The 22761-nt window shown below is 38.6% G+C and overlaps 1 protein-coding gene across 3 annotated transcripts in view; it reads right to left on the reverse strand.

The window, feature by feature from the left end:
• Positions 1-22118, reverse strand: part of SLC12A7 (solute carrier family 12 member 7) — a 59055-nt gene extending 36937 nt beyond the window's left edge. Inside the window, exons 1-5 of one of the 3 annotated variants that reach the window (XR_011902812.1) lie at positions 21884-22097; positions 7429-7523; positions 6386-6508; positions 4196-4342; positions 3355-3409 (exon numbers count right to left, since the gene is read on the reverse strand). Coding sequence is in view for 2 of the 3 variants with exons in the window: in XM_072328804.1 (XP_072184905.1) it covers positions 3355-3409; positions 4196-4342; positions 6386-6508; positions 7429-7523; positions 21884-21998 (535 nt within the window). In the remaining variant the exon portion in view is untranslated. Of the gene's footprint in view, positions 1-3354; positions 3410-4195; positions 4343-6385; positions 6509-7428; positions 7524-21883 lie in introns of all 3 variants that reach the window. The other 2 variants (XM_072328804.1, XM_072328806.1) reach the window with 2 other exon arrangements.
• Positions 22119-22761: the final 643 nt, after the last annotated feature.

The raw sequence follows: 22761 nt of genomic DNA on the forward strand, positions 1-22761 counted from the left end.
GTTTTCACCAAATAGTGTTCTAGCCATGCTGTACAAGTCACAGAAGGCAGAGACTAAGAGAATAAAGAACTGCCCATTGTAGGAAAGCAAGCACAAGACCATTTAAAGAACCTTAACATGCACAAGTTAAGGGGCCTGTTGAAATGGATACAAAGGTTCTCATGGAACAGCAGATAAATTTCCTGTGCCACTATTCATCACATTTGAAAAGTCATGGCAGTCTTTTAAAGCTCTCAGAGACTTGAAAAGGTGAAACATAACCTCAATTTTAAAAGAGAGAAGAAAAGAAAGACACAGAGAACTACAAACTAATCACTTCCACTCTGTGCCTGGCAAGGTCATGAAGCAGATCCTATGGTAAGGCACGTGGAATACACAAAGGTGACTGGTGACAGCAAACACAACTTCACTAAGAGAAAATAATACGTGGCAAATTCAATAGCCTTCCACTATGGGGTGACAGCATTGGTGGATAAGGGAAGAACTCCTGACATCATTTATCTGAACTTGTGCAAAGCATTTGACATTGTCTCACATAACATCCATGTTTCTAAAATGAAAACACATGGATTTGATGGATGGACCACTCAGCGAATAAAGAACTGGCTGAATGGCCACACTCAAAGCGTTGCAGCGAATAGCTGTATGTCTTGGTGGAGACTAGTGATGACTAGTGTTCCTCAGGTGTACTGTACTAGGACTGTTACTATTTAACATCTTTATTGGTGACATAGTGGACTGAGCACACTTTCATCAAGTTTGCCAAACTCGAAACTGAGCTGCAGTCAACATGCTGAAGGGAAGAAATGTCATCCAGAAGGACCCTGACAGGCTTAGAAGTGAGGCCTTGTGAATCTCATAAAGTTTAACAAGGCCAAATATTGAAAGCAGCCCCTTATACTCCACCCTTATGAGACCCCCATAATACTGCCTTCAGCTCTGGGGTCCTCAGCAAGAGAAAGATGAACATGTTGGAGTGGGTCCAGAGGAGGGCCATGAAGATGACCAGAGGGCTGGAGCACGTATTCTATGAACAAAGGCTGAGTAAGTTGTGGTTCTGAACCAGAAAAACATAAGGCTCTGGGGATATGTTCTAGCAGCCTCCCAGTACTGTAAGGGAGACCTACAAGAAGGATGGAGAGGGTCTCTATCTCATGGAACATAGCAATTCACAAGTGCTAATGGTTTCAAACAAAAGGAGGGGAGATTTAGATTAGATATTAGGAAAAAATTCTTCACTACAAGGACAGTAAGGCACTTCAACAGGTCACCAGAGAAACTGTAGATGCCCCATCACTGGCAGCATTCAAGGCCAGATTAGATGGGGCCTCGAGCAACCTGGTATAGTGAAAAGCAGCCCAATTTATGGCAAGAGGTTGAAACTAGATGATTTTAAGGTTCCTTCCCACTCATATCATTCTTTGATTCTATGAATATTTTGATTCAGAAGCTAGAGAAATGGGGACAAAAAAACATTCATGTATTGACATTCACAGAGCTAAACAAAGCAAGGTAGGATCTTAGGTGGGCACAAGTCACACCCTACTGACAGCAATCAGAAAAGAATATTCTCAAGGAAGCACGGTAATTTGAAGTAATTAGTAATACTGCCTAGAGTAAAACAATTCTTTACCAAAAGGGTATCTTGAAAAAACACACATTTCCAAATCATATACCAAAACCCTCAAAGCAGAAAAAATGAAAAAAAGTGAGTTAACATCCCACCTTTAAAAAAAAAAAAAAAAAAAAGTTTTACACAATTAAGCTTTAGAAATACAGTGCTAACTTGCCTTCTTACTGTTGCCTTCTGTTAGGTTCCATTCTTTCTCTAAAGTTTTCTAAAAGAAAAAAACTTGAGGGAGTTTTCATTCCCTTAGGCAGGTTAACATCCAATAAGATGCTAAATCAGCTAATTAGAATACATTCGTAAGTGGTCTCTTCTGATATAGTAGTCACCATTCTAACATCAAGGTTTTGCTGATCATTCAGAAAATGTCAGAAAAAAGTTAAAAGCAAAAGCAACCCTACTTTTTAATCAAAGGCCTTCTGATGAGAAATGACATCCTTTAAGATAGAATCTGATGAGAAACTTTGCTAAAAATACATATATTTTGAGATGCAAGATCACTATTGTCAAACAAAAACAAAAAAGCACAATAGGAATATCAGTAGTTCTTCATGGCAGAATTTTAGGATGGGAAATTTATTAATTAAAAAAGCAGATTCTTCATTTACAGTTTTTAAACACTGCCTTAAAAACAATACGAAGAATCACTTATGTCACAGAATCAAACATTTTTTATTTTAAAACATTTACCAGTGAAGCAAGATTATTGGAAGCCCGTAAAACCACGGGAGAATATTACTGGAGGACTGCAAGTTGATATAGTTTACTGATTAGTACTTAATAAGACCAGAAAGAACAGTAATGACAACTACTATCTAGTAGACCTACAGAAAACCTTCAGGCTTTTCTTTAATAAAGCTGGATGGTTTTTCCAGAGCTAGAGATTTTCCAAAGGGAAGGAAATAAAAAAGGAGGATGAATATTGATGAAGTTTACCAAAAACCTTTATCTACTCTCCTTTGAAAAGCGAATAATAAATATTAGTTTTCAGTTTACAGATGCAATGAACAGCTTAAACAGATTCACTACTACTCGTACCTGCTTTTTAACTTAAAAAGCAATAAAATCACTGAAAGTGATGGGGAAAAACAATAAATTCTATAGTCATAATGCAGAAGTAATGAATGAAAAGCTATTCCTGCCTAGCTTCCTTTCAGTCATAGATACTTTGTCCCTTCCATATGTTTCAGGAGCACTAGTACAATAAACTTCAAAAAAATAAGAGGGAAAAAGAGATGAACAGTGATTAGGATATCTATACTTAATTATAAAACAAAAGCAATCAAAAAAACAATCTTACTACATTTATATTTCACATACTGTACTACATCTGTGAAACAGAATCATAGAATGGTTTGGGTTGGATGGAACCTTAAAGATCATCTAGCTCCAGCCCCCTGCTATAGGCAGAGAGACATCCCTCTAAATCAGATTGCACAAAGCCCCATCCAGCCTGGTTTTGAATGCTTCCAAGGAGAGGGCATCCACAAGATCTCAAGACAACCTGCTCCAGTGTCTCACTACCCTCACAATAAATAATTTCTTCCTAATATCTAGTATAAACCTACCCTCTTCCATTTTAAAGCCACTTCCCCTTGTCCTGTCACTACATGCCCTTATAAAAAGTCCCTTCCCAGCTTTCCTCTAGGCCCCCTTCAACTTATCTCAGATTTGATCATTTATCATTTGACCATTTTTTATTTAAGATTAAAAAAAAAATTGATTACCTGGAACCACCCCATTTGTTGCTATTGCACTCATTGAAATTGCAGTTAGCATAGTCTGTGGAAAGATGAAATAAAAATTTTAAATATTTAAAGTATTTTGAAAGATGAGACAAGACAGAGTTAAAAGCAAGTAAGAATTTACTAATAAAACTTCACAGCAACTAAAACTGATCATCTTCAGTTAGATATTTCCATGTAAATTGAGTAGTGGACCTTCTACAGGAAGACTGAGATAGTTTAGATGCTACAGACAACCTCCAACTAGAATTAAACAAGTACAGGCCACTGAGTATGTACTTAAGATACTCTATTCCAATTTAATGGTATTGACAAACTGGTAAAGTATCATTGCTACGACAAATTTATCTACTGTTGGTTTCACATCACACAAAAATTTATGAACACAACGCCAGTAGTTTATGTTTTGGTTTGTTTGAAAGTTGTAAAAAATAAATAAATGAATAATAATGGAAGAGTTCAGGTCTCAACGTGATACTACGCATACCATTAAATATTTGCTATGAGCTTATTCAGTAGAATCTCCGTTAAATACTTCAAGCTAAAACTTACTGTCATTGGATCACAGAAAACCCAATATATGATGAAATGATGCATTAGGTTCAGTGCATATATTTAAATGTAATAGAAGACTGTCATCTAAACCCATCTTGTATCTTCCAATTACACTGAAATTCTACAGAAAATTATTATTTTATAGATAAATTCATATTTATGAAGAAATCTTGTAATGTTTATTTATACTTGAGAAAGCAGCTGTATTCTGGTAACAGAATAGTAAACTCTAACTCGCTGCAAGTAATAAAGAAAAAGATTATCTTACACAAGCACAACACATGAAAACAATGATGAAAGACTCAAGAACTCCAGCTGTTCCTACAATCCATGTCAAACGTAGGAAAAGAATAACTCCCAAGATGTTTTGCAAGCAAGGCAGATACACACCGATAAATGTGCCCATTCGTGGAACCTGGAAACAAAGACACACAAAACCATTCAGCCTTCATTATTAAAATTAACCTTCATGAAAATCAGGCCTTTTCTGCTGAAAATACTCAACTTAGAAGCAATAAATGTACATAGTAGATATTCAGGTAAAGAGGTTAGTCTTAAATCACAACTCAGACTGTGAAAAATGAAGCCAATTTAAAATAGCAAGCAAGGGTTGCACTAGATTTCCAAGCACTTAAAATGACACAATGGCACACAGACTTTATTTTTTTTTAGCATACTGCCTCCAATGGTCTCCAAGGAGACTCTACAACTACTGCCCTGTGTCAGTTCTCTCTCACCTGTACAGGAAAGTGTTTCTTGACTTTTACACAGAAAATATTGCCTTCCAATTTGTGTCTACTGCCTCTTGTCCTGGCACTGGGCATCACTGAAGAGAACAGGGGGCTTCGTTCTCTTTGTAACCTCCCATCAGATATCAGTGTGTATAAATAAGATCCCCGCAAGTTTTCTCTTCTCCAGTCTGGATAGCTCCCTCTCTCAGTCTCTTCATATAGTAGAAGTGTTCCAAGGGAGGAGACACAATTGGGACAGATAACCTATACTGGCCAAAGAGATTTTCCATACCATATGACATCACACACACACACAAAAGAAAAAAAAAAAAACAAAACTATCTTAAAAAATAGTGAGGAGTTGGCTAGGGGAGCAGCTGCTGCTTGAGAACTAGTTGGACAGAAGTAGGTGGCTGGTGCACCACTTGTTTTGTGTGTGTGTGTGTGTATATATTTATTTATTATTACTACTACTTCCTTTCCTCTTCTGTCTTAGTAAAAGAGTACTTATCTCAGCCCATGAGTTCTACTCATCCCCCAGTTCCTTTCCTCATCCCACCGGGAGTAGTGGGGATGTGGTGGAGGAGGGGGCAGGGGTAATAAGCAGAAGGCTGCATGGTGCTTTGCTACATGGCTAGGTTAAGCCCCAACACTTTCCCAACAACTCCCAGTAGCAGCCAAGTCTTAACAAAAACCGTTCTAGCACAAGTATTCAAGTACAATACTGTAAGTCCTTCCGTAAAATAAATTCCAGTTATACCCTTAATTCCAAGCACCTTTTCATATCCATCTTCCCAGGTCCTTCTTCTATTCTTCCTCATCTACCTTTACTTCTTCCTTTATAACTTCAAATATAAGATCAGTAGCAGCACTCCTTCCCCTACTCAAAAACAAATGACTCCCAGTACTCTCATTCTCCCAGTATTTACCCTAAGTTTCCCAAATTCAGCTTTCATGCCCAGCCAGTGGCAGCTCATCACTCCCCCTTGACTGCAAATTTTTGTGCTATTCATGGTTTTGATCCTGGCTTTCTCCTTCTAAGGCAGCTTCCTGCTCACAGAAGGATCAATATAGTATCTTATTAGAGACTGATCAGGTAGCTTATATTTCTCTCTTACAAATGTAAAGATAAGCATTTGGGGCACCCAGCAGACAACCTTTGGAGATCTTAGCTGCTCTCTTCAATCAAACATGCTAAATAAAGCCTCCTCCAAACACAGGAACAATAGACCTACTCTGGGGAAAAAAAAAAAAAAAAAAAGAAAAAAAAAAACCAACCACCACACAAAAACCTGTTGCCATATTAAGAAGAAAATACACTTCTGATCATAAAAAGTGACTTGTTCTATTTCAAGTTTTCCTCTAATTTCAACCTGAGATAAAAATCCAGCCACTGAAATGTATGAATAAACCAATCAAATGAGAAAAACATCAAACTGCATCCTCACTGGAGGTAAAACAAAGTTACTGTTGCTAACACAGGGACAGAAGAAAAAGAATTTAAGAGGGAACCGAGATGCATGCAATGCTTGTTTACAGTCTGAGTCTTACATACATTTCATTTGGGACTTCTACAACAAGGAGTTGCTAAAACATGACAGCAAGATCACTGAAAACTTCTGCTTTTCCCTCTCCTGTTTTAGAGAATCACACGATTTCTTTTTAGGTTGAAAAATATTTCTCTTTATGTGGCTAGCTTTGTCATAAACTATCAAAAGTTAAAATACCTTGACTTCCTTTCGCTTGCTGTCTTCATCTGCTTCATGTTCCACCACACCTTGAGTCACATTTGTGTAGTTTGCTAGTTTATTAAGAAGAGACGACACCATTGGATTGCTATCCATTTCCTCCTGTCAGGATTTTAAGAAAACTGCATATAATAAAAACTTAAATTATGATTTTATGATACTACTTCAAACATACACTCAACAGATTAGTCCTGAATCACTCTAATCTGAAAACCAGCATGACCAAATACCAGACATATGTCAAACAACAAAACTATATCTTTATAGTTTAATGCTACATGATTACATTGCAGTCCCTCCCTATATTGCAGACAGGGTCATAACATTTAGACACAAGCTGAATGCTGGGGAAAAAAAAAGCCTAAGAGTAGCCTTAGATAATTTTCTCAAGCACCTTCAGCCTCTCAAGAACCATGATCCATAAGGACTATTCTTAAAACACTGTATGTATTTTGAACAAACATATACTTTGGAATATATGGTATCAAAAAAAATTCCAATACTACATCAGCAACATGTTGAAAATAACTAATGCATGTATATATTTCAAGGATGATTAGGGACAATAAGGGGGAAGGGGGGGAGGAAGCATCAGCAACAATTTGTCAACACTGAGTAATACAGTATCGTATTTGAATGACAGGTAGTTTTGCATATTGATTTATGAATTAGAGTTTGAAGGAGATAATTCAGAAACAAAACTCTGGTGTCATGATTTCTGTCAAAGAAAATAGTAAGAAATTTCATAAGAGGCAAAGAGATTAACTGGCAAACACTTGTCTAAAGTTCAATGAAAAGCAGTACACAAGTTCTTGTCATACAGAAGAGCTAAAAGATTATGTTTTCTGTGATAATATTTTTGGAAGAAAGAAGGGAGGAGCAGTGAAGGACAACAAAAAAATGGGAGGTTGAATGCAATGTATATATGTAATGCACACATATACGATATGTATGTATAGTAATACATAAATTACAAAACAAAACATGAATACAGACACATACACAACTAAACGAGAACTTACCTCAAAGAGAGCCATATTTTTACCTTCGTACATGTTTCCTCTGTCCATCTCTGCACTATTAATAAATGGACTACTTTCCCTGGAAATACCATCTCCTAGCAGAAAACAAAACAAAACAAAACAAACAAAAAAAAAATCAGCAAGGTTCATCATACAAAGGATATTCTGAAGATGTTGTCTTAAGAATATTCCAGGAAGCAAATGGGACTGCTGTCAAATTCCTTACTTCAAAAACAGGACCACTATGAAATACCTAACCTGATAAGGAATGACCACTCTGAAAAAGCTACAAGTCACTTAAGCTAGCTAAATGATTTTACAAATAACTTGGGCTTTTTATTGTTGTTTTTTGATGCCTTAGGCTTTCAATGTTCAGGTTATGAGTTCAAGAAGATATGAGTCAGATGCACAGGAACTCTATGACCACATCTAAGGAAATACTTCAGCAGTACTGAATAAGGAATTTGTGAAAAAAAGTTGTAAGAATTATTCTGTAAAATTTGCAGAGACTCTATGGCAATGCCATGTTTATTCTATTTCTTATTGAGATACCAATCACATGAAGCTGTAGATTCTGACCTCCAGAACACCTTTTCAATAAAAGAAATACATCATCTAGCAATACAATGCAAGAATGTGCTCATACTGTCACAACACTGGAAATCCCAAATTGCCTTATTAGACCTTACAAGTTACAGCAACAATAACTATACGTAGTCTCTTCGCTACGCAATTGAAAAAGAGCTGGAGGAGGAAAAAAAAAAAAACAAAAAAAAACTGTACTGTTTTCCCTGTGTCCTTCACTCTACCCTTTCCAGGGTACTTCGCCCAACTTGAAGTCCCAGAATAAATCTGTTGTAAACATGGGACACCTGACAGCAGTACTATCCTGGTTGTAACAGGAGAGAAATATATCTCATTACCTTAAGAAGATAAGACTAAAAATATTCCTGCAAAATATCCTTGCAATGTTCATCACTCCCTCAACTAATAGACTCCACACTATCATAACACTATGAGAGAAGCTGCAATCTTATCAGAAGAGATTCAAAAGACAGCTATTGTGCATTAGTCCTCTAGAATTACTTCCATGGTCCAAACAATTGTTAATTCATTCACAACTACTGTTCTTACATACTGCTTTATCTTATCCTCCAGCTTCCACTTTTGTTTCTCTATAGATCATAATTACTAGATAAATACTAGATAATTACTACAGTACTAGAACTTTGTAGTTTCTTACAAAATTACCAGAACATTGTTTTCTGCAGCTGCATTCCTTGAAATGACTATGCTGTTTCTGTCAAAGTTTTTTAAAAGCATTCCTTATAAGACAAATGCAGCAGTTAAAACTCTTACATTGGATAAGGTTTCTTAATATTTGTCTTACTAAGACCACAGTTCTGTTGACTTTTCTTGTTCACTGACAGCTAGTAGCTTTACTTATTAGCTAAATACTAACACTCCCTTTGGGGTACAAATGATTAGTCTTCAAAAATGAGTAGGTGCATTTCAAGTGTTGGTTTGCATATACAGAGGGTGTAACATAACTGGAGTTATGACTCAGCAGCAACTATTAGACTACACAAAGTATCAAAAAAATATACTAAACTATATATTGTGACTATATATTCACTTTATTAATCTTAACACTTTTAGAAGTAAAGTGAATTTCTGAGCACTGTACACTGATAATTCAGGTTATAGATAGCTGAATACTGAAGTCCTCCTTTATAAGCTTTTCACCAGGGGAGGTTTAGGTTGGATATCAGGACAAACTTCTTTACAGAAGGGGTTGTTAAGCACTGGAATAGGCTCCTCAGGGAGGTGGTTGAGTCACCATCTCTGGATGTGTTTAAAAACCATTTGGATGTGGTGCTCAGGGACATGATTGGGGTTGTTAGGGTAGCATGGTTAGGTTGTGGTGGGACTCGATCTTGAAGATCTTTTCCAACCCGAGTAATTCTATGATTCTATGTTTCTTGGTTCTGTTCCAGTAAGAAAAAAAACTCAGAGGATCATCTAGAGGATCATCTCTAACAAACAAATTTTGTCAAACACACCTTCAAACGGAAATACATAAAACAGAGTTTCAGATCCTCAAATTCTTTTTTTTCCCTCCAGCATTTCCAACCAACATTACACCTGTCCGTGCCTCTCTAATAAAATTATGAGAAAAGTAACTATACCTACTGTATCACCCTACCCCCTAACATACTAAGCTAGTTTTCCAACAGCAGTTACATCATAACACACAAATTACAAAACAACCCAGGGCTGTGTGCTAAAGTTCTAGCCCAAACATTATAATTCCAACTGCTATCAAACCATTTCTCATTAACACCTCCATATACTTAAGAAAATATGTTGGAATTAGGCCTGCATTCAAAGTATTTGTATTGAAGCCCAAAATGCACTTGGGATCAAATTCTTATTCCCTTCCATATTCCATTACATTTTGTTGCCATTAAATATCTGGATGCAGAGAGGCAGTCTGACAAAATGGCATCTGACCTGGAAGCACTTGTGAAGCAAAAAGTTTGTAATTTGATTCCAATGTGTGGAAAAAATTGTATCTGCTGACATTTGTCAACACTAGCTGAATATTTGAGACCAAAGACTGAATGCTGGGACACTGAGGCCACAAGCTGTGCATTTCAACAGTGATGACAGTGACTTGAAAGACAAGCCACATTCTGGACAGCCATGCGCAGCAATCAGGTCATAAAGGTGATTCGATGAGCTCATCTACTCAAAATTGGTGGACTATGACCAGGGAACTGTGAACAGAGCTGAATAATGGCTTCAGTGCTTTGGAAAGAACTGTGGCAATGTTTGAATATCGCAAAATTTTCACCAGGTGTTTCTCTATGCATTCTCACACCAGAACAGACTGGACCCATATCCATTTTGAAGACTGTGAAGCACGCTATCAATCTTGGCTGGACTGTACTACAAAACTCAGTGTATATATATACTGGATTCAGTGCCTTCTGACTTCTACCTGCTACAGCCAATAAAAAATGAACTGTGAAGGAGACATATTCCTACCAACAATGCAGACACAGTAGCAGTAGGCCGCCTCGCTGGTTCATACATACAAATGCAGTATACAAGTTCTTGTTCACCACTAGTGAAAATGCACAGCTTATTAGAACTTGTGTACTGCATTAGTGATTTTGTGGAAAAATAATGTTCTATAGCTGAGAATTTGCTCTACTAAACAGCATTATTATATTCCTTGCATCTATTGTAGATTTCACTGAAATAAATAAAATTACTTTCAGAGCAATCTACGTATACGTTCTTCAGCAGAAGTGGGTGGAGTAACACTGAGCTGGGAGAGAACTGTTTTGCTGCAACTTTCCATCCAGCTGAGTGTGTACTACGCTGTCTCTGCAAAGACAGTATCAGGACAGGGAAAAAAAAAACAAAACAAAAAAAAGCAAAACAAAACAAAACAAAAAAACAAAAAAAAAAAAACAGAATCTGAGTAAGTAAAACCACTTATTTAGCAGTAACACCACTATAACAATATCGTTGAATGAAGTGATAGTTTTTGCCATCCCTGCATACTCCACGGTAGACCACAAAAAAATGTCTTGTGGAAGTCTTAGGGAAAGTGGCAGAGCAGAGCTTGGAGATAGAGATGGTAAACAGTCGTCTAAGTGATCCTGAATCTGCACTTGGATGCCTGTTCAAGGACTGTTTTGTCCTGTTAAGGACAAAAAACATACTAGACCACGTAATATTTTTTTCCTGTGTTTCCACAGATTACAGAATTTCTGCATATGGCAGTACAACTTTGTGAAAGCATGCTAAGATTGGAACTTAGTGTTTTCAGAACTGAAAAAGAAATAGCAGTTTAATGATGGTGTTGATGATTAATGATTTTGAATTAGCAGAAAAATCTCAAAGAAGCTGTTCCTTATTTTTAACTTAACCTGACCTTTTTCAAAATTTTTGCTGTAATTTCTTAATTCACCTTCCAAACATAACGTGCAAGAAAAATTCAAGCTCTGAAAACCAAGTACAGCCTTCTAATATTAGGCTCAATTGTGCTATTTAAAGAAGCATAATAATCACCTTTCTACTCCAAGGATCATGCCAGCCCTCTTTAACACAGCATTAAACCAAGCTTGCGCTATTCTATTCTAGCCTGACCCCTAAATCCTTTCCAGATTTATTATTTCCTTTCTGTTCCATACTATACCTGCCATTTAATGCTCACACTCAAAAAAGTGTTCCTATTTGACTTCATATTCAAATACATTTTGTCCAAACAAGCCCCACTTAGCAAACATCTCTATCTCTTGTTATACTACAGGAGTTTAACATCAATCTGAAAAAGAAATGCTAGTAGTCTTTTAATGGAAAAGGAATACAGGTGGTGTTCTGAGAAGCAGGAATTATTTACATTGAATCACATGGCTACAAACCAGATAGCTTGGCCTTGGTCAAGTAAAACTGTTCTCTGAACAACTAAGCATTTGGTACCTGTTTTTATTTGTTGAAAACAGAAAAAAGCTTTCATAGCTTTTGAAAAACTATGAAACTAGAGGAAAAAGAAAAAAAAAAAAAAAAAAAAAAGGTTTCAAAATAGCAACTCTAAAACTACAGCCCACATATGTTGGAATACATTCCAACTATCAAGATACATGAAATGGCCCTTTCCAAATAGAAACACAAAGATCCTGTTTGCACAAGGGTAAACAAGCATCCACTATTAACGTAGATAAACAATTTAAGGTTAAAAAAAAATGGTTTAGAAGTCACTAAAAATGGAATATCAAAACGTCATGTTCAAGATAACTGCCTGTGGCAAAAAATATATCTTCTACATCATACGCATTTACTTTCTACATGTCCAAATTTATTTATTCTTTTACTAACAAGTAAAAGGACTCAGACAACATTATAAAATTATTAAAAATTATTTATAAAATTTCTTACCCCTCCTACTCCAAAAAAACATACATTTTATGGAAGTACTCTTTCAAGTACTAAAGTAGACTAAAACTTTTTGAAAGTCATTGTCTTACTTTAATTCACATTTTGAAGACATCAGTAACCCTGTTTGAACACATTTTGCCTATCATAATTTTTACATAGGATGAGATTGAAAATTCAGTGCAATCAACTTCATTCACAATTTACTTTTTAATAAGGAATTGTCTAAATAAATCACTGATTTCTCACATTATAACAATTATCAACTAGCACAATTTATCTAAATTAACTCCTTGTAAACCCCTTAACATAATGGAGGATTCCAATACCATATCTACTCACATTGTCTGTATCACTAAGTTTTAATTTTTCTTTTCCTCAGCTATTTTAATCCAGCACAACGTAATTTCTACAACAGCACACTAAATTTTTAATCAATTCTTTACAAGGCAGCAGGAAGTACAGAATCTGCTACATCAGTAAAATACTCAATAGATCTACGGTACTGTGTTTTAAAGAGACTCACTTGGATTTTGCCCACTGTCTTCATTATCTTGTTCATTCATAATTAAGGAAAAAAAAAAAAATCCAATAATTTCTCTGTGGTGATTCTTCACATATCAAGAACAGAAACAAACTGATGGTTGCTTCTTCCCAGCTTTGTGTAAGACCTCCAATCCTGTTTCTTACTAGTATTGGATTAATCCTGCAACAAGTCATTAAGGCTTCACACAGTGTGAAACAGGCACATGACACAGTCAAACTACATGACAGTCACAGAACTCACTGATCGGAATTAAGCTGAAGGATTTCCGTCAGCAATTAATACTGTGCTTAGTGAAACAGGCAAGATCAAGTCACTCAAATCCCATGTCTTTACCTAATAATAAATGCAGCTTAAGGTTTTCTTCCCATTAAATAAATTCACTTCAAAATGTTACCACTAACCAGTAGAAGTTAACAACAATTAATAGTGACCTATTCCAAAGACTCCCCTATGGCCAAAAAAGCTGGGTTTATGTATCAAGTACATATGAATAGATCTTCAGCAAGTATAGCTGCTAAACACTGATTTTATGTAGGGAGCACTTGCAGGGTGCCGAAGATGTAGCAGATTAATAAAACACTTTAAAGTATATGTGATCACAATGATTTTACAAGTTCTTTTTTAAATTTCATAACACTTGTTTTAGAAACGAGATTCCTTTTACGCCCTGCTTCATAAGTTATTAATTCTCTTTCAGATTAGATATATCAACACCAGTGTTTTCTAGTTTGTGTTATTTTATATATTCTATAATAGCCTAAAGCAGCTTCATATAAATGGTTACAATTCATTATATTGATTTTTTTGCTTACAACATACTATTTCCTGTGGTGTAATCTTTTAATGACACCAGAAACCTACTTTTCTCTACAATCCTAACACCTACGCAACAAGCAGTAACCTGTGGAAAGGCCAAAAAGTGTTGAAAGACATTCCAGGAACATTTCCTAAAGTTCCTCTTACAAGAGCCACTTTAACTCACTGATGCTGACAAATCTTACCTCCTGTCACTTTCTGTTTACTCTCCTCAACAACCTCCTCTACACACAAGCACTTCTGCTAAGCAGCTGCACAAGACCAGTCATGTCAGCAGTTTTTTGAGGAATGTTATAAAATTCCCTTTCTTAATCTGAAAGGACAACAGACAAATTTCCCATTCTTCACAAAGTAAGAATCAGAATGTTTCCTTCTTCCTCTAAAGACAGAATTCGATTTATTTTTTTTTTCATTAGACACATACTAGTTTTCATAATAAATAAATAAATGTTTTCTAAAGAAGTTGCCACTCAAACTGTCTCCATACGAAGGCTCCCATAATGATTTCCTAAACAGGCCAGACACTGCTTATTTTTAACTGCTGCCAGTTAGCTAAAGATTATAGCTAATTAAGGAAGCTAATTGAAAAATAAGAATTAAGAATTAAATTAGAAAGCACATAAATACTCACCCATTGACACGAGCATTATTAAGAAGTATTTCCCTGTAGCTATGATTCAAGAGCAAAGTTACTGAAGGACCAGAGTTAATACAGTTGTAACTGCTCATGAGTTGATTTCTGAAGTAATTCTAAGAGACTGATCTGCCAAAATAGCTTAAAATAGAAGATGCAATATCTCAACATTTGGCAGAAGAAATGGGTCTGTGGGTCCTCCCACCCCATCAGTCATAGAACTGGGGCCAAACCAGCCCATAAACAGTCAACAACTTTGTACCCCACCTTACACAAATCCTGAGGCCTCTGTATAGACTAAGAAAGGCAAACTGTGAGATAAAGGACAGATGGAACAAGATGCTTCCCAGCAAGACAGTTCAGCCATCAAACAAACACAGACACTTAGTATGTTTCATCCCACTCTACCTGCCAAATTAGGTGTGCATGTAACCCAGAAAGGATTTGGGTGGGAATTGTATCAATCTCAGGTTTGGCACAGAACAGAAAAAAAGTACTGCCCAATTGAAAAACAGTTACTTACTGTTGGCCACTTACTCTGCCCTGCTGGCAGGAGACCAATAACACAAACAGTGGAGATAGTAATAAAAACAACACTACTTATTCTATGATTCTTTTCAAGGATGGATAAAAGATAAATTGCATACTCCTAAGAGAGGGGTGGTCCAAGCCTAGACAGTGACATGTTGAATCACCTGTCTGTGACAGCAAAGTCACTTTGTACTCCTCACCATTAAAAGAAGAGCTACAAAAGATACTAGGCCCAGTGATGTACCATAGTGATGCTCCTGAAGGGACCACTGTCACTCCACCACAGATGAGTCCCTAAAAATACCCTATCCTAGAAGATGCCTGGTACGTGGATGAGTGCAGCAAAGGAAATCACATTAAATGGCAAGCACTTGCATGCCATCAACTGGGGCCATCTGGTTAAAATGGACAGAGTAGCCAGGGGACTAAAAGCAGTATGAATGTCTATAACCCAGGAACCAGGTAACAGTGCACTGTACATCTGCATGGATAGCTGGGCGGAATACTGATGACTTACATTTTGGACTGCACAGCAGGTCACTCAGGAATGGACTACCCAAACCTGACCAATCTGGGGCAGAGACATATGGTTGGATATATGGAACAATGAACTGCATATGCCTACCATGTATCCAGACACCAGCCCATGCAGTCACTGGGGAATGATCACAGAATCACCGAATCATAGGGACCTCCAGAGATCATCAAGTCCAACCTCCCCCACCAAATCAGGCTCCCTGCACCAGGTTGCACAGGCAGGCATCCAGATGGGTCTTGAATATCTCCAGAGAAGGAGAATCCACAACCTCTCTGGGCAGCCTGTTCCAGTGCTCCACCACCACCTTCATTGTAAAAAAGTTATTTAGCATATTGGAGTGGAACTTCATATGCTCCAGTTGATGGCCATTTCCCCTCATCCTGTCCCCACAGACCACTGGAAAGAGGTTGGCCATCTCCCTTTCTCTCCCACACTTAATATATTTATAAACACTAAACTCTCAGTCTTCTTTCCTGAAGACTGAGCAGACCCAGGTCTCCCAGCCTGTCCTCACAGGGGAGAAGCTCCAGACCCTTTATTATCTCCATGGCCCTACAATAGACTCTTGATGATGAAGTCAACACATTAGCTTGAATAAGGTGTCTAGATGATTCACCAGTCAAGAACATCAACCAGTAGCTACATAAAATCCTGTGACATTGTGGATAGAAGACTACGTGGGCAGCAGTAAAAGTATGGGGACTGCCTGTTTAAATTTCAGATAGCATCCAGGAATGTCAGGAATGCAAAGCATGCTCCAGGATGAAACTGAGACCTTTGCCAAAAACAGCAGCACATCTTGCTAGAGGACACCAACCCTTGCAGAGATGACAGGTCAACCACACAGGCCCTCTCCCTCTATCTGAAAAGGCCAGGTATGCCTTGACCTGCATTGACACAGCAAGTAGACTAACACACGCCTACCCAGTGCCAAAAGCAAACCAAGTCCATACTTTCAAGGCATTATCAAAATTGATGGCAGCATACAGGACTCCCCAGGTCATCAAAAGTGACCAGGAACAATGGTATGAAAGTGGGCCAAGGAAAATAACATTGAATGGCAGTTCCATCTGCCTTATAATCTGATTTGAGTGCAATTGATAGAGCAACATAATGGCATTCTAAAGGCCATTAGTCCTTGCAGGGGTGGATTAAGAGACTACACAAAATGCTGAGAGATCTGAATGAAAGATCCAGAAAGATCCAGTATTCTGCATATGTTACAAACAACTTGTGCCTCCCACTTAAAGACACAAAGTAAGAGAAGTGATATACAACTGAGACTCCATGTTAGAATGATAAGTAATCTTCTACTCCCTGCCCCTGGGAATCTAGAATCAGGAACACACAAGGTAAGATGGCCTTGGGAAGTGCAAGTTGGGCCAAAAAGGTGTGGCCTGCTTGCACCATGGGGGAGATTATTAGAAGGGAAATGAAAGGTAATACTGTAAGTAATTGGCACGTAGCTATCAGAAATTATAACACGTGCTCCAATTTTCATTACAAAGGGGACCCTAATTATATCACTCTGGCAGATCAAAGCTCCCCTTTGGTACCTAACATAATTACTCAATCATCAATATCAGGCTAAAGGGTGTAGTATAAAAGGCCTGGACATGCCCCATCCAAGTGTAAATTTTGACTCAGGACAGGAATATGGCAAATTTGCCTCTTTTAGTGCCAATCAAACATCTATTCTACTCTCACCAGGATCCATGACCTGCCATGACAACCAACAGAGTCAAAAGCAGAAGTTCCAGTGTCACTGAAGAACTATCACATCTTGTTCTTCAGTGACATTTTACGGACTTTCAAACATCTTTCGCAAAAGAAGCTGAAAGAATATATCCTACAGGGGTCAGCGCTGCAATACTTTTTAATATTTTTCATTAGTGATGCTGACGGTGGGGTCAAGCATACCCTCAGCAAGTTTGAGGATGACACCAACTTGTGGGGTGTAGTTGACATTCCAGAGGGACAGAATGCCATCCAGAGGGACCTAGATAGGCTTGAGCAGTGGGCTCAGGTGAACCTCATGAGGTTCAACAAATCCAAATGCAAGATTTTACACCTGGGTCAAGGCAACCCTCACTACCAATACCAGCTAGGGAACAAATGGAGTGCAGGCCTGCTGAAGACCTGGAGGTACTGGTGAATGGGAAGCTGGGCACGAGCCAGCAATGTGCCTTCACACCCTGGACAGCCAACCATACCCTGGGCTGCATCAAAAGAAGCATGGCCAGCAGGTAGAGGGAGGTGATCCTGCTCCTCTACTTCATGCTGATGGGGCCTCACCTGAAGTACCACATGCAGATGTGGAATCCTCAGTACAAGACTGGTACATGAACTGGCGGAGCACTTCCTGAGGAGGTCTACAAATGATCCAAGGGATGGAACACCTCTCCTATGAGGACAGGCTGAAAGTGCTGGGACTTTTCAACCTGGAGAAGAAAAGGCCCCAAGGTGACCTGATTTGTGGCCTTTCAGTACCTAAATGTGAGCTACAGAAAAGGGACACTCTTTATCAGGGTCTGTGGTGATACAACGTGGGGAAATGGCTTCAAGCTTAAAGATGGTAGCTTTAGGTTGGAGGTAAGGAAACTTTCCAGTGAAGGTGGTGAGGCATTGCAACAGGCTGTCTAGAGGTGTGGTGGATGCTTCATCCTGCAGACTTTCAAGGCAAGACTGGATCAAAACCTGAACAACCTGATTTAGCTGTGCATGTCCATGCTCACTGAGATGAACCTTAAAGGTCCCTTCCAACTCTAAGTATTCTATGATTCTTATGATAATTGAAGATCACAGATTCTTTATGTCACAATGGAAAAACTGTATCCACTCAATGGGAAATAATATCAGCATCACAGTATCTATATCACAACTGCAATTATGAACCAGATTGCAAAGGATGGATTGACCCTGATATGCTCAATCATTGGTTCACATTCTGGAAGGGTGGAGTGTGTGGGAACTGTTAGGTCGCAGCCTGAACAAGTGATTGACCACCCAGTAAAGGGGCAGGGCCAACCCTGGCCACACATGTGGAAACAATTCACCTTGTAGTTATTAACCAAGCAAGAACATTTGCATTTGCATAGCCCCAATCATTATGAAATATGAATGGATCAATTAGAGTCCCATGGCAGAGCTAGAAATAGGATCATCCAGGAGATTATCAGGATGACCAACACCCCTCGAAGCAAAGATGACTCATATTTTTAACAGTGATGCCTGAGACCAACAGTCATACATGCATTTCTCTGCAATTTGAATAGTATTTCCCATTTCAAAGTTGTATTACACAGCAAGCCAGGGATAAATGGGAAAGCAACCAATGACTTCTGTAAAGGGACACTGTTTCCCAAAGCTAAGAGAGTTCTTTGCAAGGATCAACAAGTACGTGCATAATGGAAATACAATTTACAAAGTCTGCAGGGATCTCTGATACAATGTGACAAAACAAGTCATTCACTGAACACGCTTAAAGAAATAAAGCTGCCATGGAATCAAAGAGGAAATCTCAAATAAGCCATTAATACATAACAGAATAAGAAAATAGAAGACATGTATGGTCTACTCAGATGAGAGAGGTGGTTAGAATGTAGTTTGACAAATAGTATTAATAGTTTTTAGTATTAAGTTCATAAGGTGATAGGATTGAGATATGACTAGGTTTATAAAATCATGAGTGATCTGAAGAGGGATTGACAAGTATTAACTTGAGTTTATGATTAGTTCAGAAACAAAGAAACAAGAGATTATACGCCTATGAGCAGTAGACTTTACTGCCAGTTTCTAACATGCCTAAAATGACATGTCATTTTCCTGACTGCATAAGGGGGGGAGGGGAAAATGTGCTTTTTATAACAAAAATAAATTTAGAATTTGAGTCACTTCTTCATATTTTTGCAAGGTTAGATTTTTAAGTTTCACAGAAACCTCAACTGCTTCTAACCCACAAGTAGTTGCAGCCTGAAGGAGCAAAGAAACGTTATTATATTCACCAGTCCATGTTTCCTTGTGTATCCCTAGACATCAGCCTCTGGCCACCGCTGAAAATACTGTGCACATCACTGATTAAGTGCATGAACAGGGCAGAGAGGGATAAGTAATATATGGAGATTTTGAAGTGTGAAGATATGAAGAAATTGCAAGGGGGTGAAATGGATCACAAAAATGCAATAAGGTCTTCTTCCATGCAGTAAGTTTTGAACTACAGATTGGTTCTGTGTTTTTGAGCAGGAGCTGACCCTTCACTATACAAACATATATATAGTATACTATATAGTATATATGGTATGCATATATACACACACACACACACAATCTGCCTCAACAATTCCCTTGTCTTTCAGGAGTTAGTATTTTATGACAACTTAGAGAATTCATGCTTAAATATGAATGCAATAACTTAATTGAAGATAACCAGGTTTGTCATTGATATTCCTTGTAAATGGAGGTCTTCAGTTTAAGAACTTTTTGTAGGAGTTACTCATCATATTCTTTTGTAAATAAGACACTGCTGTTGCGGGGTAAATAACACCATGGGATGCTAGTTATGCTCTGAAATACTTGTTATGTTGAATGGCTAATGAAAAACAAACTTGTATATACCTGTCAAAAACCTTGAAATTGATTGACAGACATTCACTACTGGTATGTGTAAAGATAAGGGGGAAAAAAGCCAGAAACTCTCAAAAAACTTCATTTAGTACAACACATCAACACATTATCAACACATTCCTCTTTCATTCAGGCTGTTTCTGCTTCCTTCCAAAACAATTAAAAAAACAAAAAACAAACAAACAAACAAAAAAAAAAAACAAACACAAAAGAAACCACTACAGCAGACAAGTCAGTTCCAGAATGACTACTCACCTTTTACATCAGATAATACAACTAAAACAGATAAAATTCTAGTTAGCCCAAACAATAAGATCATATAGGGCATATAGGCTATGGGTGATCTGAAGAGGAATGTCCCATTATACCTCTTTTCTTACTTCCATCCCTGCTCTTCACTGTATCCTCCCTCCACTTTGTTACAGCTCTAGCAATTGTCATATATTTTTGCAGTACTCATTCATCTCACCTCCAAGAACAACAGAAGCATGTTTTCCTCCCACTGTATGAGTTTTTCTGCCAGTCTAGCATAAGCCTTTAGATGGGCTTAATCACGCTACCTTTTAGCTGCCACTGACGTTAACAAAGCTTGCATTTAGGATTTTTTAACGTTCTCGCAAGAATGAGCTAGGGATAACTATTTGATTACAGAGCATTAATTTAACAGTCTTATTCATTACAGTTTTACATGGTACACACATCCATATAATACCTCAAGAAACATGAAGCATACTGCTGATTTCCTCAACCCATGAATCTGAGTACAGCAGTTAGTCTGACTTACTGAAATTGGGCTCAGAACATGTTTTGACTGTTCAAAATACCATGTAAGATTCAACCAGTTTTCATACTGCTAGCGGCAGTTTGGGGACCATACTTGGAATTACTGCTGTAACATGCTCTGGAAAGAGGAAGTGTTTAGGGCTTCTCAGTCAAAGGAAGAGTTATTGCTTCCCTAGACAAGCCTTACTGCCTGAGTGAGAAAAGCGCTTATTTAACCCACCACTGCTTGTAGACAAATATCTACCCTGACACACAACAGGCTACCCTGAAGAGTGTCCCGCTTACAACATTACAAAGCTTCACTTCAGGTTCCCTTCTTCTCACCTTGGTAACTTCAGGGGTGAGGCCTAGCAGAAGGCAAGGCTCCTAACACAGTACTGCCGGGCAGCAAAAGCCTACCTCACCTAATAAGACATGGATGCTGGTGTAAAGGCGCACGGCTGGCCCTGAAACAAACCAGGTATAATTACACTCTTCATCACAACCAGAAACTTTCCCTCCTGCCTCTTTCTCTAGCAGGACTTGACTTTTAAAAAGAGACATATCTTTCATGCCTGCCTGCTGAACTGCCTGCGGCGCTGTTCTCCTCGGCAAAGAGAGAACAACTTTTGTTCTCGGCAAAGCGTGAGCAGACGCAGAGGGATTAGCGCGCTCACCGCCCTCAGAGGGCCGCAGCGCCGGTACACGCTTCCCAGACCGCGAGCAGCGCCACTCCCGAGCTGACCCGGGAGTACTTCCTCGTCTCGGCCAGCGGCGGCTGCAGCAGCGCGTGGAAATAGAAACTCTCAGCCACCTCTTGCATTGGACTTTCACCCTCTCCCAAAGCGCACTTCCTTACCTGCGTAGGCAGACCCGACGCCACCCACTACGGAAAGGAGACGTATCCCCTCTAACAGCCGGCATGGGCCCCCCCGGGAGAGACTCGGCCCGCTTCACACAACCCAGCGGCACCAGGAGCCTCGCTCCCTCTAACGCAGAGACGTGGCGCTGCCCTCACCCGAGTGCCTGATGCCGCCCTACTCCCCTCTCTCACCGGAGCCCCGGTCCCTGTTGTCCTCTTCCTCCTCCTGTCGCCACGCATCCCGCTCCGCCAAGTCCCGCTCCCCGCCCTGCGCCTCTACCGGCACTACGGTGAAGTTGGTCGGCATTAGCGCGCCGCCGAGCCGCACACGGATCCTGGAACACAGTAGCACCTCCTCCCAAGGTAGCGGGCAGGGTAAGCTTAGCGCTACCGCCTCCCTCACGTGAGAACCGCTTCCTCAGGCAGCGGGAGGTGGTGGCTTAGTGCCCGTCACCACCTCCTACTACCACCGCCCCTTTTCTTTACTGAAAGCGCTTAGGCCGAGGCTCTCATGGAAAAGGCGGGGGCCGCTTGGGAGTGCGCGCACGGGAAAGGCAGACGAGATACGCCTAGGTACTGGCAGGAGTAAATAGGTCCAGCTGAATGCCACTGTGAAAGCGGCCTGAGGAGGGTGTGTCTGTTTAAGTGCTTGAAAGCTAAACTGGATAATTAAGTTTCATTTGTTTGCTTTCTAGCTATGGCTATTGGGCACGAAAACAAAAAAAACAAAAAAACAAAAAAACAAAAAAACAAAAAAACAAAAAAACAAAAAAACAAAAAAACAAAAAAACAAAAAAACAAAAAAACAAAAAAACAAAAAAACAAAAAAACAAAAAAACAAAAAAACAAAAAAACAAAAAAACAAAAAAACAAAAAAACAAAAAAACAAAAAAACAAAAAAACAAAAAAACAAAAAAACAAAAAAACAAAAAAACAAAAAAACAAAAAAACAAAAAAACAAAAAAACAAAAAAACAAAAAAACAAAAAAACAAAAAAACAAAAAAACAAAAAAACAAAAAAACAAAAAAACAAAAAAACAAAAAAACAAAAAAACAAACATTCCCAGCAA

Source organism: Excalfactoria chinensis, chromosome 2, assembly GCF_039878825.1.
Source record: "Excalfactoria chinensis isolate bCotChi1 chromosome 2, bCotChi1.hap2, whole genome shotgun sequence".
Taxonomy (NCBI): domain Eukaryota; kingdom Metazoa; phylum Chordata; class Aves; order Galliformes; family Phasianidae; genus Excalfactoria; species Excalfactoria chinensis.